General features: G+C 40.9%; 1 protein-coding gene across 1 annotated transcript; it reads right to left on the reverse strand.

Moving 5' to 3' along the window:
• Positions 1-852: 852 nt before the first annotated feature.
• LOC127530030 (zinc transporter 1) lies at positions 853-18,020 on the reverse strand. The gene is made up of 2 exons (XM_051935628.1): positions 17,501-18,020; positions 853-1,983 (listed from the first exon to the last, which is right to left on the reverse strand). The coding sequence occupies exons 1-2, from the start codon at positions 18,018-18,020 to the stop codon at positions 1,304-1,306; spliced, it is 1,200 nt and encodes a 399-aa protein (XP_051791588.1). The 3' UTR covers positions 853-1,303.
• Positions 18,021-18,324: the final 304 nt, after the last annotated feature.

Below are 18,324 nucleotides of genomic sequence, written 5' to 3' on the forward strand. Positions count from 1 at the left end.
TTGTTAGGCCAGGCCAAGATGGCAACTTTAAAAACAAGAAGAAATAGAGATAAAGGTCTGAAAACCACTGACGTTCTATTAATGTTTAAGGTCCTCCTTCAAAGGAGATTGAAGATTGAATTTGCATATTTTAAACTAATTAATCAATTAGATGTATTTAGTGAAATCTGGGCTGTAAATGATGTTTTATGTTCCATGGAAAATGAATGTCTGGTACTAAATAATATATATATAATTTAATATTATTTGCTGCTGGAATATGTGAATTTCCCCCTGGGATTAATAAAGTATCTATCTATCTATCTATCTATCTATCTATCTATCTATCTATCTATCTATCTATCTATCTATCTATCTATCTATCTATCTATCTATCTATCTATCTATCTATCTATCTAAAGTCTGAGTAGGAAAACTTTACTTTTAAATGTTTTTGAATGTTGGCTGTTAATTTGACTGCAGTTGTGTTATATTTGTTAATAAAGGTCATTTTAAAATTAAAAATTATCTATCTATCTATCTATCTATCTATCTATCTATCTATCTATCTATCTATCTATCTATCTATCTATAATATAGTGCCTTTCTATCTTTCTATCTATCTATCTATCTATCTATCTATCTATCTATCTATCTATCTATCTATCTATCTATCTATCTATCTATCTATCTATCTATAATATAGTGCCTTTCTATCTATCTATCTATCTATCTATCTATCTATCTATCTATCTATCTATCTATCTATCTATCTATCTATCTATCTATTATATAGTGCCTTTCATTTCTATCTATCTATCTATCTATCTATCTATCTATCTATCTATCTATCTATCTATCTATCTATCTATCTATCTATCTATCTATCTATCTATCTATCTATCTATTAATGGTAGCTATAGATCATTATGGTGGTCTTATCTTATGGGAATTCCACAAATACAAGAGATCTTCACCAAACGGATCATATGTCCAGTTCTTTTAACACAAGGTCACACTACTTGCCTATGACTTACAATACAATGCTCAGGAAAGTGGTGCTGAGCACCCAGTATAAAGAAATAATATTTTACACAAAAAACAAACATATTGCATATTCTTTGGATTAATGTGTGCAGGTCCATTCTGAGTACCACTAGTTTGACTTCATAAAGAATGTCACCCTAATTCCAAAGTTACTATCTTTTTAAACCGTAAAGCATGTTTGAACTTATCCTGAAAACATTTCATTGGATGAAAAAAAATGAAGACTTTGAGGTCCACTTTGTATCTCTGGATCCTGAGGTCAGGTGAAAGGAGCGATTCAAATGTAAATGTTCTTAAAAATCAGATCTTTGGGTTCCTCTTCACTTTCCTGTTTCTTCTTAAACTGCTTCTCGCTCTCTTCTGGATTATGGCAGCATAGTTTTTGGGAGCATGCTTTTCCGCAAGCCAGCCAACACTGCATTTGTTTCTGGGCTGGGGTTGTGAACTCTGGTTGGATGGTGACTTGCTGTATGCCCACATTATTAAACACAGCAGAGATTCCTGCGATGAGGGCCGGGTAGCTGGTGCTGTCACAGCATTGAACGTGAAGAGATGCCACCAGGTGGGATCCCACCATCTGCCAAACATGCAAGTCATGGAAAGCCACCACTTCAGGAAGTTGGCTGATCTGATGCCCCATGTTGGCCAAGTGAATATGAGCTGGCACACCTTGAAGGAAAATGTAGCCATGGTACTTCACTTCTGGCAGGGCTAAAGTCAAAAGCACTAACACTGTAAGAAAGGAGAATATTGGATCCAAGTAAAGGAAAAGATTGCAGCGCCATCCATGCATGCAGTCATGGCTCATCAGGAGATGTGCAAGCCCGTTGGCCACCACCAGCACAGGTCCCACCATACATTTTCCATTTACCAAAGCCAAAACAAAGAGACAACAAGATGACTGCAGACTGCCTGTGGATGCCGGCTCAATCTCTGGACTTCTGCTGGCTGCTTCATCTGAAAGTATAGGAAAAAGGTCACAGATGTCAGTCAAACATGACTTTACGTTTATTAATCATCATGATGGCCTCTTCTTCACATGTCACATTACAGAGTCAGTGCACCTCTGTTTCACAATGTGCTGCCATTATCAAATATGGAATATGACACATATAAGTGACAATAACCAGCTTGAAAAAGGTGACAGACAGCATCAATGGTAACTGCTTAACCTCACGGGAAAATAATATAAATACTACATTATTACAGTGGCCTCAGAAAGCATTACCACCCCTTCACTTTCCGTACACTTTATTGTGTTGTCGATTTGTAGATTGTTTTGCGCACAGTTTTAATCTCCAGGCCACATAAAAAGGTAGAGCAGTGCTAGAAACCTAAACCTGAACCTGAGCCATAGTTAAATGATGCCATTTGAGTGTAAATGTAAAAACAACAAGCTATAAGAGTCTTTTAATATTTTATGAGACTCAAACAAACAAAGTATTTCTCAGATATTATTCTCAATAACTTTCACAAACACTATAAACACTCTCCTTAACCCATCTGTTCCTACATGTCCCTTCACAACATCAACGGTCTGTGAGGATTTTCCCCAAATTATTTGTTCTAATAATTTGCTGACATCCCATTAGGAATGATTAAAAAAAAACCAAAAAAGAGATCTTCTTAATATCTTATTGGTTTCTCTCTGACAACAATGAAATCAGAAAGAAATACAACGGAGACACGTTCTTTTGTCAAAACTCCACAAGGGTCTCCTCTCGAGTTTCAGCAGAGATCTCAGCAAAGTCACACAATGGGCTCAGATGTTCCAAGTAGTGTCTCCACATTTTTTTTTTTGAGATTTGCATTGTGTGCTCAGTAATAAATGGTGAAATGTACAAACAATTGTGTGTGGTGTAAAACACATTGCTATGATTACAAAACTGTTGTCCTTGCTTCTGTATAATTAATAGTGCTATTCACCAATTAGATCAAACTCAGTCTGGAAGAAAAGGCAGGTGGTATGACATTGTGGTTAAGCTGCTGGACTTTAAACTCTCAGGCTGTGGGCTAAAATCCCACTTCTGACACCACTGTGCGACTACAAGCAAGTCACTTCATCTGCCTGTGCTCCAACCGGAGGAACTAAAGAAATGTAACCATAAAAAGTGTGCTCTTAATAATAATAATAATAATAATAATACATTTTATTTGAAGCGCCTTTCAAAAAACTCAAGGTCACTGTACAATCAGGTTAAAAAATAAACATTCAATAACTAGACAATTTAAAATCCAAATAAAACATCAGATAAAACAGCAATAACAGTTACAATGAATAAGCAATTTTGAACAGATAAGTTTTAAGATTAGCCTGAAATTGGTGAAGGGTAGTCATATTCTTAAGATAAGCAGGTAATGAGTTCCATAAGGAAGGTGCCGATCTGCTAAATGCGCGATATCCCATCGTAACAAGACGTGCTGGTGGATTATTTAAGTTAATGGAAAAAGAGGATCTGAGCATACGAGAGGGTTTAGTGACTTGTAGGAGCTGTGAGAGATATGTGGGGGCAAGATTATGAATGGCCTTATATGTAAGGACTAAAATTTTGTAGTTGACCCTAAACTTTATTGGCAGCCAATGAAGCTGCTGAATAACAGGTGTAATGTGATCAGAATAGGGTGTTTTAGTAATTATACGAGCAGCCGAATTTTGAACAAGTTGAAGTTTATGTAGTAACTTTTGAGGCAGACCAAAGAGAAGTGAATTGCAATAGTCCAGGCCGGAGGTGACCAAACTGTTGACTAAAATGGCAGTAGAGTGATTTGACAAAAATGGACGCAAGCGATTAATGTTTCGCAGGTGAAAGTAAGCTGCTCGAGTAACAGAACTGATGTGAGACTGGAAAGATAACGTGCTCTCCAGAATTACACCAAGGCTTTTTATCTGATCTGTACAGGTAACAGAAGTATTGTCTATTACTACTGAGATCTTTGATGCCTTCGCTATTGCAGATTTCGTGCCCATAAGAAGCACCTCAGTTTTATTAGAGTTCAACTGCAAGAAGTTGGAAGATAACCAAGACTTGATCTCAGCAAGGCAATCAGTAAGTGAGGATGGTGGAAGCGATGCAGATGTTGAAGTGGAAATATATAACTGGGTGTCATCTGCGTAACAATGAAAGTTTATCTTCCATTTACGAAAAATGACACCCAAAGGAAGCAGATAAATGATAAACAGCAAGGGGCCAAGGACAGAACCCTGAGGAACCCCAGATACTACAGGAGTGGGAGTGGAGGTACATGTATGCAGCTGAATGAATTGAGTTCTGTCTGTAAGATATGACTTAAACCAAGTTAACGGAATGTGAGAAATACCTAGTGCAGATAGCCTTTTTAGCAGGGTGAAATGACAGACAGTGTCAAATGCAGCACTGAGGTCAAGAAGAACAAGGATTGTGATTAGGCCTGAGTCTGCAGCCACTAAAAGATCATTAGTGATCTTAACTAGTGCCGTCTCAGTGCTGTGAAAACGTCGGAAGCCTGACTGGAATGGTTCGTATAAACTGTTAGCAGATAAATACTGATGAAGTTGGGAAGCCACAGTTTTTTCAAGAACCTTTGAAATAAAAGGAAGATTAGAAATTGGTCGGAAATTATTAAAGTCAGTAGGGTCAACCCCAGGTTTTTTCAGTAGGGGGTGAATCACTGCAGTTTTCATAGACTGGTGAACAATTCCGGTGGAAAGTGACGAGTGAATAATTGAAACAACAAGAGGAGCTAGCGAGGGAAGGCAGGTTTTAATCAGAACAGTGGGAATTGGATCCAAGTGACAGGCTGAAGGCTTAGAGCTATTGATGAGATCCATGATTTCTGAGGTGGAAGGAAGCTCAAACATGGAAAATGAATGAGTAGGAGGAGGAAAATCATCATTGGTGGAGTCAAGTTCACTCTTCCCAGTGAATTCTCAAGCACACAATATTAGATTGGACACCTTCCCTTTTATCATCGCAGATCAGTTTAAATACCTAGGGGTAATCATCACAGGTAAACATAAAGTTCTTTACACTGCACAACAAGTTTTTTTTTATTTTTATTAATTTTTATTGTAATCATTCTATACAAACAGATCAATTTATAACCAAACAAAATTGAAGACAAATCAAACCCCACCCCTGAGAAGGAGAGCTTAGCCGAAGGAGAATTGCTTAGGGCTTTTTAATAAGGCAACAATAAATAAAAGAAAGGGAGAAATAAATATATATGTAAATGAGAGATGGAGAAGGGAGTTAAATGCGGTAATAGTTATTTCTCTTATTCTAAAATAATATTGATTAGATCCTGCCAGGTTTTGAAAAAATTTTGTACAGATCCTCTAACTGAGAATTTGATTTTTTCCAATTTCAAATAATATAAAATATCGGTTTCCCACTGACTTATCAGAGGAGAGTTAGGATTCTTCCAATTTAACAGAATAAGTCTGCGTGCCAAAAGTGTTGTGAATGCAATCACCGTTTGCTTGTCCTTCTCCACTTCAAGTCCGTCCGGAAGAACACCAAACACAGCTGTTAGTGGGTTAGGAGGGATTGTGACCACAAGGCTGTCTGAAAGGCACTTAAAAATTATGGTCCAAAATGATGTTAGTTTGGTGCAGGCCCAGAACATGTGACCCAGTGAGGCAGGAGCTTGGTTGCAGCGTTCGCAGGTTGGATCTTGCCCTGGAAACATTTTGGACAGTTTTAAGCGAGACAGATGAGCTCGATATATAATTTTGAGTTGAATAATTGTATGCTTTGCGCATATGGAGCTCGAGTGAATTCTCTGCTTTGCTACCTTCCACTCCTTTTCTGATATATTGATTAAGAGATCTTCTTCCCAATGTCCTCTTGGATCTTTGAAAGGTAGGGACTCTAATAGGATTTTATATAATGTGGAAATGGTGTTTAATTCCTTGAAATTGAGCAGTATTTTCTCCAGCATTGTGGAGGGTGCGAGGTGGGGGAAATTGGGTCATTTCTGCTTAACAAAATTTCTAATTTGAAGATAGTGAAAGAAATGTGTAGCTGGGAGGTTGAATATTGAATGTAATTGTTCAAAAGATGTAAATATGTTGTCTATATAAAGATCTCTGAGCATTTTAATCCCAAAACTTTTCCAGGTATTAAAAACTGGATATGTTTGCGAGGGTTGAAAGAGGTGGTTCTCATGCAGAGGTGCCACCAATAAAAGATTTTCCATCTTAAAATGCCTTCTAAGTTGGTTCCATATTCTGAGTGAGTAAAGCACAATTGGGTTATTAGTATATTTGCGATAACTTGCATTTATTGGAGCGCAGAGCAGGGAGTATAAAGAGGTACTACAGGATTTTACTTCTATTGCGGACCAAGCCTGTGTATGTTCATTTATTTGTGTCCAGGTTTTTATGGCTTGTATGTTTGCTGCCCAGTAATAAAAGTGAAAAAGAGGTAAAGCCATGCCACCTTCTGCCCGAGGTCTTTGTAGGGTCGCTCTTCGGACACGTGGGTGTTTTGAGTTCCAAATGAATGAACACTGCACAACAAGGTTTTTGCTTCTTGAACACTGTTGGGTGTTTCCTATAGATTTTTTGGGTGCTGATCACGAATATCACATCACAATTTACCCATCACATACCGTTTCAGAGAAATCTTCAATTTTGTCATGATTTTTTCTTATATTTGTATCCAAACATTTTTGCTCCCGTAAGTGACTTATCAACAACGGTTTGTGCAGCCTGGGCATGTCGAGGCAGGGAATCAGGACAAATTGGAAGCTGTTCTGTGGAAGTTGTCATCCTGGGCAGGACTGAACGAGCTTGACGCTGTCTCAGCTTGCTATAAAGGTGGCTTGCATACACCGATCCTGCTCATTTGGTTAATAGAGATAGTCAGTGTGTATGTAGAGTATCAGTTGTGACAGATAGGGGGCACTGTCGTCCACTTGAACCCTTAGAAACTATGTCAGACACCAGGTAAAAGTCCAAATAATGGTTTTGTTATAATAATAATGTGCACAAAGCACCCCCCACTCCACAATACTCAATAATAATCAATCACAAATAAATCAATAATAATCCTCCACACCTCCCAGCAGCTCAGTCACCCTTCCTTCCAACTTGGCTCGATCTGCTGGGGTTACCCATAGTCCTTTTATACTTCTTGACCCGGAAGTGTTTCTGTCCCTCATTCCATGTGACTCTTAATACTTCCGGGTCAGGTGAAAACTCCTTTTCTTCATCCCGGAAGTACGTCATTTCTTCTGTCCCTGTGACTGGGACATACTTCCGGGTTATAGTGCAAATAGAAGTCCCAGGGCCTCCCTGCAGCATCCCCTTGCTGTGCATTAAAACTCCAATGTCCATGAGGCCCTGCTGGAATTCGGGGCACCTCCATGTTACAGGGAGGGCTCCATCTGGCGGCCTGGAGGTATTGGCCGGGATGAATAGCCGGCCATATCCCACACAGTATAGTAAAGTATAGCATCTGTAGTAATATAACAGTAAGTAAGCTTGATGCTAAAGTCGTTTTGGTGTCGGGCTATATGTCTCGTCAATGTTGTAACAGCCGCAATACATTCTGCTATATCTGAGGCAAATATACACTTGTGCCTCAGAGACGTTGGATGACTGCTCTTGTGAAGAAAGCTTATCATCTGTATTTCGGCTGCAAAATTGGTGATGAAGACAAGGAATGGGCGCCTCACATTTGCTGTCAGTCTGACAGCCTGGCTCAGAGGCACTCGAAAGACAATGCCATTTGCTGTTCTGATGATATGGCGAGAACAGAAAGACCATGTGACGGACTGTTACTGCTGTTTGACTAATGTGTCTGGATTCTCTACCAAAAACAAGAAGTCAACTGAATATCCTAATCTGCCTTCAGCAATGAGGCCCGTGCCACATGACAACAGTCTTCCAATTCCAAAACCACCAGAGGATTGGACCTTAGACAAACCACATGAGGAAACTGCAATGCAGGGTACTGACTGTGATATTGACATGGATTTTGAACCGTGCTCATCAGGCGATCCAGATCTGATAACACAGTCCGAATTGAACGATTTGGTCAGGGATTTGGGTCTGTCAAAAGCAAAAGCCGAGCTGCTGGGTTCGAGACTGCAGGAATGGTGTTTGCTGTCACCAGACATGAACATTTCTGTGTTTCGAGGCAGACATCATGATATTACCAAATTTTTTGCACAAGTCGACAGTCTGTTTCTGTTGTGACATTGAAGGATTGTTCTCGGCCTTGAGTTGCGATCACAACCTGGAAGAGTGGCGTCTCTTCATTGATTCATCAATGTTAAGCCTGACAGCTGTTCTGCTACACAATGGCAACGTTTATCCTTCAGTACCTGTTGGTTATGCAGCACACATGAAAGAAACGTATGAGAATATGGAACTGGTGCTGAAGCACGTCCAGTATAGCAGGTACAACTGGAGTATCTGTGGAGATCTTAAAGTCGTTGCCCTGTTACTAGGACTGCAGCTCGGCTATACACAGTACTGTTGAGGGGGCTGGGGGGTCTCATGGTCTGGAACCCCTGCAGATTTTTTTTCTTTTCTCCAGCCGTCTGGAGTTTTTTTGTTTTTTTCTGTCCTCCCCGGCCATCGGACCTTACTCTTATTCTATGTTAATTAGTGTTGTTTTATTTTAATTCTTACTTTGTCTTTTTTTTTCTCTTTTCTTCATCATGTAAAGCACTTTGAGCTGCATTATTTGTATGAAAATGTGCTATAGAAATACATGTTGGTGTTGTTGTTGTTGGTTCATCTGTGAATGAAGTTTCCAACTGTGTCCCCTTGTTCTTGATGAACTCATTTTAAAGTCAATGCTTTGATCCACTGGACTAATTCCCTTCTTAATTTTAAACACTTCAGTCAGGTCTCCTCTTAATCTTCTTTTTCTTAAACTGTAAAGGCTCAGCTCTTATAATCTTTCATCATAACACAACCCCTGTAGCCCCGGAATCAGCCTAGTCGATCTTCTCTGGACCTTTTCTAGTGCTGCTATGTCCTTTTTGCAGTGGCGGACCGTGCATTTCACACCTGGGCCTTCAGTAGTGCTCCATCTGAATCAACCCGCCCCTCAAAAACTAATTTATGGTTATAAAAACCATCTTAATATGCAGAAATACAGTATAAAGAGCCATTGCATCGCAGATAGATAACTCCTATAGCCGCAGTAAATGCCTTTATTGAATAGACAAACCAGGGGTGAACAAGTTCCTTTCTACTGCAGCTACAGCCCGCGACACACATAAAAAACATCAATAATAACTCATAAACTTGCAATATTATTTAGGAAAATCGCAACATTTTACTCACCAAAAATTCGGATTATTTGTAAACAAAATCCATCCTCCTTTCTTTCCTCAAAAACAGTTCAATTACTCTGTCGTACAGATTATCCGTGCGCTTCAGTTCCTTCATGAAGTCCCTTTCTATCGCCATTGAAGCTAATGCTGAAAGTCAAACCTGCCCTGTCGTATTTCTGGCATAAATTTTAATTCGCTTTAGGGCTGAAAATGTCCGCTCGACTGAAGCAGTGGACACGGGAATGCTCACCGCCAAACATACCAAGGTGTACAGCTGCCCCATGATGCTCTCATTCAGATTTTTATATCACACCATCCTATCCAATCAACGGGTCTGAACACGGTGACGTTGCCCTACGCCTGCTAGAGGGCCCTAGTGAAACCAACTCAAAATCTGATTGGTTGAAGCTACGGTTTAATCGACATTTATTTTGTGTTAGAGGGCCTGCAGAACGGATTGTGAAGGCCTCCGGGCAGACTTCTTTGACTTTGACCCTGCCTGGCAACAAATGATGGCTGAAATGTGATTGGTCAAATGCTTTTATACAAAATTACATGTCTGGAAGCAGCACAACCATCGGAAAAGCTATGAAAGGAAGCGGACAGACTATTTGGAATTATTTAATAAGTATTTATGGACAAAATATAATTAACATCAGTTTGTGATTCAGATATTTTTTTAGGCCAGCAGAGAAGGCCTTGCAGGCCCTAACGGCCCGCCACTGCCTTTTTGTAGCCTGGAGACCAAAACTGTACCCAGTACTCCAGATGAGGCCATGCCAGTGTGTTATAAAGCTTCAGCAGAACCTATTTCGACTTGTGCCAGACACGTGCATTTGAAAGACAGTTTACGAGTTCAAACAGATGCAGTTACCCACCGAACCAGGGGTTGGCGCTGCCCTCTAACTCTTTCTCCACTCTGTCTGCAGAACAACTGAAGAATCTACTCAATAACGACATCAATTCCAGTTCCAACCCTCAAGACTCCACCTCTTACAGTTCCAGAATGCCTTTCACCCTTGACATCACTTCCTGCAGCCAACTATATACAGTATATTTTCTTTTTGTCAGTTCCATTTTTGAGCTCTGTCTGTGAAGACGTCATTTTTCCATTTTTGTGCTACAGGATCCCCCCAAACCTTTGACGGTGTTTGTCTCCTTATTTTACACTTGTAACAGATATTATACAATTAATTTAACAGCAATAACATACCATGTCTGCTTGTCTGAGTGAGGGATGAGGAATCACGTGATTCCACTGCGTATCATCTGCACTTTAGCTGCTCAGACATGGGTAGCACATACACTGTGTTGTTTCAGATCAGATATTTCTTAGTGTGCGACTGAAAAAGCTCCACGACAAATGTATTCGTCAGCAAGGACAGGGCAGACCCACTGACATTCTGCCTCCCACTCAGACCTATACCTTGACAGCCTCTTACATTTTGAGGATGAACTTCCATTTTTATACATCACTGTGTATAGCATCTTGTTCTGGACATTCAGCTATACTATGCGTTGTAACTTTTTTTTTCTTCTCTATCATCAATATGTTAATACAACACAATGTCAAGGATGATGCTGATGCTCATTCTCACTCAGCGCACGGTGCTTGTCCGTTGCAACTTTAGCATGACACAAAAATGAAATTCACTCCACTTGTAAAACTGGCTTGCAGATGAACCAGGAATTGCTTTCTTTAGGCTATTAGACCACTCACAGAAGTTGCTTCTTAAGTGCCCCCATCTCTTATGTCAAGTGGACTTGGATAGGAGATAGAAGCTGTAGGATCTACTTACAAGGATAAGAGGAGAAGGCCTTAAGAAATTCAGAAGGTTAGGAGGAACAGTGACTAGATAGGCTACCTTTGGTCAATAGTAAGTTTAGAGGAGACAGAATGCAGTTGTGTTTGTTTTGTTTCTTTTTCCCTTATGTTCCTGATATTTTACTCTCCCCAGGGACCTTAATACTTAGGGTGAAGGATCATTTCTGGACTGTTTTGTGTGTTTTTTTGGAAGAGAATGTGCCACACAGTGACCCCCATCATTACAGGATATGTTATTTTGAAGTGTGTCTACCATAGTTTGAGTGCTTTATAAGTTTGAAGGCTTCCTTTCACTAACCTGCAGAGTTTGGCTCTTCTACTGCTTCGCAGATGCCCCTTGGCTTTTCAAGTGATAAATCCATCTCTGTTACTTCACAATGTATTGTTGAGCAGTTGTCCTTGACATCTGAGATGCCCATCATGTGTTGGTTTCCCAACATGCAGCACCCAAGCTGTGATTGTGCACTGCTTGACTCAGCCTGCCGGTCATCTCTGTGTGCTTGCGGGTTTTGAAAAATGACTGTGGTGTCACAATTGGGTTGACATTTCTCTGCTGCTTTACTTGAACGTCTACCTGGAAACAAATTGAAAAGTATTTAAATTACTATGCTTTTAGGGTTTAGTCTACTCAAAGATTTTGCCAGCTTTAAGATGTAAGATTTATCTAACCTAACTTTGACAGTGTTCATGTTGTTCTTGCACAATGTACCATGACAGTGCTATCTGTCAAACTGGACTCCTCAGACAAAGGAAGGGCTTCTAGCAATTTCCTCCAGTTTCTAGGATTCTGATTCATGTATGGCAGGGGTGTTGAACTCCGGGCCTGGAGGGCCTCAGTGGCTGCAGGTTTTCATTCTAACCCTTTTCCTAATCAGTGAGTAGTTTTCACTGCTAATTAACTCCTTTTCCCTTCATTTCAATAGCCCTGTTTTTAAGGATTCAGTCCTCTGAATTGATTTGTTTCTTCATTAAATGACAACCAAACAGAAATGAGACGTGAAACGAGCCAACAGATGACCAGCTAAACTGGGATTTCAAACTCCAACCAATTTCACTCCAATCAGTCTATCAATGAGAAGCTAATTCTTGCTGTAATTTAAACCCGTTATTTAATTGAATGGCTTGTTGCTGCTCTCATTCTGCCACAGCAGACATTTCCAAATCTGTTGATTTTTCTGTTTTTTCTAAGAACGCCATCAAAATGTTTTTGTGACCTGAGAGATCAACCTTACTGAGACCTTCACCTTTCTTTATTTTCAGCTATTGTATGGTGGGCACAGGTTAGCTGGTCTTGTGGATTCTTGTTTTGTGTTTGGCTACTAATTAAGGAAAAAGACAACTAAGGGGCCTGAGTCAAGTTAATTAAAACTAAAGCAAAAGATGTTAATTAGCAGTAAAAATGGCTCACTAATGAAGAAGTTGGTTAGAATGAAAACCTGCAGCCACTGCGGTCCTCGAGGACCGGAGTTTGACACCCGTGATGTATGGATTTAACCTGCCCTCTGCTGGTTGAAAGAAACAATGTCATAACAAGACAGGTGCATTGACCAGTAAATATTCAGTTTAGATAAGTCAAACATTCCCAAGGTGCTTTAGGTTCAAATATGGTGTCATTGTGCAGTTTCCATGTTCTCCATGTGCTGTGTGTTATGTGGCGCCTGTATTTTACCAAACAGAAAGACTCAACTTAGGAAGATCTGCTTCTTGAAAACTGTCATTTGTTTTCACATTTTCTTTAGATTTTTTAAAGTGTCTTTTTCCTTTGTGGCGGATGGCTGGTGGTCATGCCCAGTTGGGACGCCTGGAAGATGGAAGGAACAGGGGAAAGGGCATTGATTAGGCTATACCTCCCCACTGGGACAATAGAGGGCAGCCCTCCTGGGCGGCTGTGACAACACGGATTCCCACAGGGCATGTCGGGAACTGGAGTTTGGTGAAGCCATGTTGGGTTCTGTGGGGGCTGCCAGGGGGAGCTGCAGAGCCTTGTAGAGGACCTCCAGCACACCTGGGAGTGATTCCAGGTAATAGTGATGAGCCACGTGGAACACTCCCAGGACCTGAATAAGAGGAGCCGCTGCACTTCATTGAAGAGCTGGAGTTGGGTGGAAGAGGACGGAGCGTGCGATGAGTGGAGTAGAGGCAGCAATAAAGAGAAGAAGAGAAAGGACTGTGAGTTATTTGTGGTGATTTGTGCAAAGGACTGTTAAGAAGAGAACTGAAAATAAAAAGCGTCAATTCGTGTAAGTGTGCCTCTTGTGTTTGTCTGTGCCAAGTTAAGCACCATCTACTGTCACACCTTGTTTGTATTATGCAATAAATTCAGAAAGCATTCATACATCTTCATTTTCTGCACAATTTACTGTGCTGTTGATTTGTTTGAAATGAAAACATTTGACATCTTAACCAATCAATATACATTGCATTCAATAAAGCAATACAAATAAAGTGTATTGTTATTATTATTTTTATTCCTTAAAGTTCTGCTCTATTCACTCGTGAAGCTGAATCCATCCCTTGAGATTAGGGCTACCATGAGGGTGTTATGGTTCACTTAATGGTCCCCCTCAATATATGAGCAGTGCCAAGGAGGACGATCTTTGGGAACTCTTGTATTTTGATATTACCAGAGATTTTGCTGGTGTAGCTTTCCATCCTTTTCATGACCAGCCTTATTTCCTATACCTATTACCAATGGTATTATTGTGGTGTCCATACTCCACATTTTCTTAATTTTTTATTTCTAGATATTTACATTTGGAAAGTTTTTCTGTAGTTTTTAGGGAAGTAAGGACAGACATGTCAATGAGCAGACAAGATCTCTCCTTCTTGTCCTTCACTACTATACTGGGTCTGTTATTCTTGATTTCTTTATCGGTTTTTATTGGCATATCCCATAATATAGTCACCTTATTATTATTATTATTGTTATTATTATTATTACTAGGGGGCTTACCCCCTGCTCGCTTTGCTCGCCAACCCCCCTGGCCTGCTACTTTGCATCCCTGCCACTTGTGTTGTGAAGAAAGGGGCTGAACGCACCACAAAGAGAGGCGGTTGCTCCTCCGAAACCCCCTCTTAAACGGTGATACAATGGGAAACAAATATGATTTTTTTTACCTCCCCTTTGCTCGATCAGCTGCTGGATTATTGCTGCTGTCTTGCAGCGTGATCTGCATCTCACATGGTGCTTCAAACATTTAAAAGCCTGTACAGCAGCTGTCCTACTCTTTGTCTTTTATTTCCAGCCCCGGATGTGGTTAAATCTGTTGGCACAAGGTCTCGTCCTGCAGGACGTGAGTTCTTGATATTTTAGTTTATAATTTAGAAATAGAATTATCTCTCCATCCATCCATCCATCCTCTTCTTCCTATCCGAGGTCGGGTCGCGGGGGCAGCAGCTTGAGCAGAGATGCCCAGACTTCCCTCTCCCCGGCCACTTCTTCTAGCTCTTCCGGGGGAATCCCAAGGCGTTCCCAGGCCAGCCGGGAGACATAGTCCCTCCAGCGTGTCCCGGGTCTTCCCCGGGGCCTCCTCCCGGTTGGACGTGCCCGGAACATCTCACCAGGGGGGCGTCCAGGAAGCATCCTGATCAGATGCCTGAGCCACCTCGGGAGGAGTCAGATGAGAAATAGAATTAGAATCTGAAAATCTAACAACATCACATTAAAGTTTGATAAATTCTGAAAAGAATGATACCAAACATATATATGTAGGTTTTAAAATAAGCCCGATTTAAAGCGTGACATTAAAACACATAAAATCGTTGCACATAAATCATTGCACTATTAGGTTTAGGATTTTATATATAGAGAGTAGATTATTATTATTTTAAAGTTAAATGTAAAAATTAAAAACTGAAATCTCTTTTTCATATAAGTATCCAGACCCTAATTCAGTAGTTTATAGAAACTCCTTTAGCAGCAATTATTGCTTCAGATCTACATGGGTAGGTCTCTACAAGTTTTGCATACCTGGATTTGGGCAGTTAAACCCATTCTTCCTAACAGATCCCCTCATAATGCATTAGACTGGATAGAAAATGTCTGTAAACCGCCATCTTTAGGTCTGTCCACATATGTTCTATAGGGTTTTTAAGTCTGGGTTTTGGGTGGGCTACTGCAGTGCACTCAGGACCTTGTCCCAATGCCACTCCAGCTTTGTCTTGGCTGTATGCTTGAGATCAACTGAAAGGTGAGCTGTCTCCCCAGTCTGAGGTGGTGTGCACTCCGGATCAGGTTTTCTTCAAGGATTTCTCTGTATTTGTCTGCATTCAACTTCCCCTCACTTCTGACCAGTCCGCGCTGTTGATGAGCTCCCCAGGACCAAAACAGCATGATGCTTTCTTAACTTCACCATAGGGATTATATTAGGCAGGTGATGAACAGTGCCTGGTCTTCACCAGATATTGTACTTGGAGTTCTGCCCAAAGAGTTCAACGATTGCCTCTTCAGACTATCAAATCTCTTTCCTCAGCTCTCAGAGTCTTTTAAATGCTCTTTGGCAAAGTCCAAGCAGGCTGTCATATGGCTTTTACTCAAGAATGACTTCTGCCTAGCCACTCTACTTTGAACACGTTATTGATGTCCTTAATTCTACTCCAGTCTTCTTCAGAAGCACTCTAATAGCATGATGCTGTGGACACCTTATTTAACGTAGCCATGGAATTAGGCAGGTGATGAGCAGTGCCTGGTCTTTTCAAGACATAGTGCTTGGAGTTCTGCCCAAAGAATTGAATTTTTGCTTCATCACGCCAGAGTCTTTTAAATCCTGCTTGGCAAACAGACTTTCATGTGCCTTTTACTATAGAGTGGCTCCCATTTAACAACTCTACAATAAGCAGCTTATTGATAAGGTTGAGTCTGAACGGTCATTCTTCTGACAGGTTCTTCCATCTCACCAGAGGACTTCTGAAGTTCTGTTAGATATTAGGGTAGGGGATAAGAGCCGTAAGGCATGCCTGGGTACACTAGTTTCATAAATAAATTTTTATTTAAAGGTATATGCATCTATTCTATAAAATGTCTAAAACCCCATAAAAGTTGTCCTAAATCTATCTAAAAATCAGTATAAAAATATTCCTAAAATTTCCATTCCTTTTTGTTTTCCAACCCTAAACTTAACATCTGTGGGGTAGGGGCTGAATTAAATACCTCGGAGGATCGCATGGTTTGCAACCCTGAGGTTAATCAGTTTTTATTAGCCCCTTATGTTATTTTTTCCCTTTTAGGCCCTGATGTTAGGATCGCCCTAAAAGGTCCTAATGCTAAGACCTCCCTTTTGGGCCCTAAGGCTAAAATTTCCCTCTGATACTGCTGTTTTAAATCCAGAATCGGCCTTCCCCCCATCAAACCCTGAAGTTAACATCTCTGGAGTAGGAGCAAAACTGAATACCCCCAGGTCCGACCCTGAGGTTAATATATCCATCTTAGGTTCCTCTGTATTATGGTTATGGCCAGATACCCTCAGTTGATTTATATGAGGAAGAGAAGGTGGATGGGGAGGTTTATTTAATTTTTGGCAGTTGGAGTAGGGAACAGATAGGAAGGGAATTTAAAGAAAAGTTTCTGGAAGTGATAATGGAGGGTGATTGGTGTTGGGAGTTTGGAGATTTGGTGGGGTACATTAATCATCTGGAGGAGGAACAAGGTCTGGGAGAGGAAAAATTATTCAGGGAAGTGGAAGAGTGGATGGAGGAGTGGGGCAGGAGATTGGAGATAAGGGCAGGAATGGAACAGATGGAGGAAAATGAACAGGGAGTGACACCAACGCCCAGGGAATGGAAGGACCAGGAAAGGAGCAGTATCTCCCCCAAGACACGAGAGGGCAGCCACCCTGGTTGGTGGAACAGAGCTTGGGAGCTGGACACTATCAGAGCCCTGGAATGCAGCACTTCTACCACACTCAAAAGTGCTGCCAGAAGAGTACTTCCTGGTGCCCATGCAGCACTTCCGCCACACCTTGAAGTGTTGCCAGAAGTTAATGGAAGAGCACTTCCTGGTGCAGTATAAAAGAGGCCACCTCACTCCATTCGAGGAGCTGGAGTCAGAAGGCAGAGGACAGAGCTTGTAACTGGAGGAGTGAGGGCGACAGAGAAGAAGAAGAAGAAGAAGAAGAAGAAGAAGAGAAGGACAAAGAGGGCCCAAGATGCCTCAAAAGCTTGCATATTGTAATCTTTCTAGTTATCCATGATGGCTAACATGGTACAACACCCTAGTACTACAGTTTTTGATTTGTAATACATTTGCAAACCTTTCTTTTTATTTTGTCATTATGGGATACTAATTGTAGATTGATTGGGAAAAAACGTAAAATTTACCTACTTAAAATTAAATCTACAACACCACAAAGTGTGCAGAAGCAGAAGGGGTCTGAATACTTTGTGAATACCCAGTAGGTTCCACCTTAACATCTCGCAAACTTTGCTTACTTTTGTGGTCCAGACCTGAAGAATAGTTCCATATCAATGAAGGGTCATCCTCTGGACTCCACCGTCCAGTGCAGCTTGTCCACGCTATGGCCAGGTTAAAGGCAATGCCCATCACTCCAGCGGCAAGTGCGAGCTCAGGCCTCTGGATGGGGTGCGGCCGCAGAAAATGACTGAGAATGTCTAGGAAGATGGAGGCGCACAATGAAGCGAGCAGCAGGGCAGAAACCATCACACCAAATGGCCGAATTCTGGCCAAACCGTATGAGGAGGAGAATGTCACTGACCGATTAGCAAGCAGTCCATGGACCACTGGCAGGCAGAGGTGTAGGAACACAAAAAGAGTGTGAAAGCTGTCCACCATGTTGATGAGGGAGTTGCACAGTCTGCTGATGATGAGCTCCAGCAACAGGCAGAGGAGAGTTAGTATCAATATGCACCAATAACCACAGCTGATCGCCAATGGAGACATCCTGGGGGCAAACAAAAAATCAAGTAAAATACAATGTAAGAGACAGTTACAGTTAGGTCCATAAATATTTGGACAGAGACAACTTTTTTCTAATTTTGGTTCTGTACATTACCACAATGAATTTTAAATGAAACAACTCAGATGCAGTTGAAGTGCAGAATTTCAGCTTTAATTCAGTGGGGTGAACAAAACGATTGCATAAAAATGTGAGGCAACTAAAGCATTTTTGTAACACAATCCCTTCATTTCAGGTGCTCAAAAGTAATTGGACAAATGAAATAACTGGAAATAAAATGTTCATTTC

The sequence above is a fragment of the Erpetoichthys calabaricus genome, chromosome 1, assembly GCF_900747795.2.
Source record: "Erpetoichthys calabaricus chromosome 1, fErpCal1.3, whole genome shotgun sequence".
Classification (NCBI taxonomy): Eukaryota; Metazoa; Chordata; class Cladistia; order Polypteriformes; family Polypteridae; genus Erpetoichthys; species Erpetoichthys calabaricus.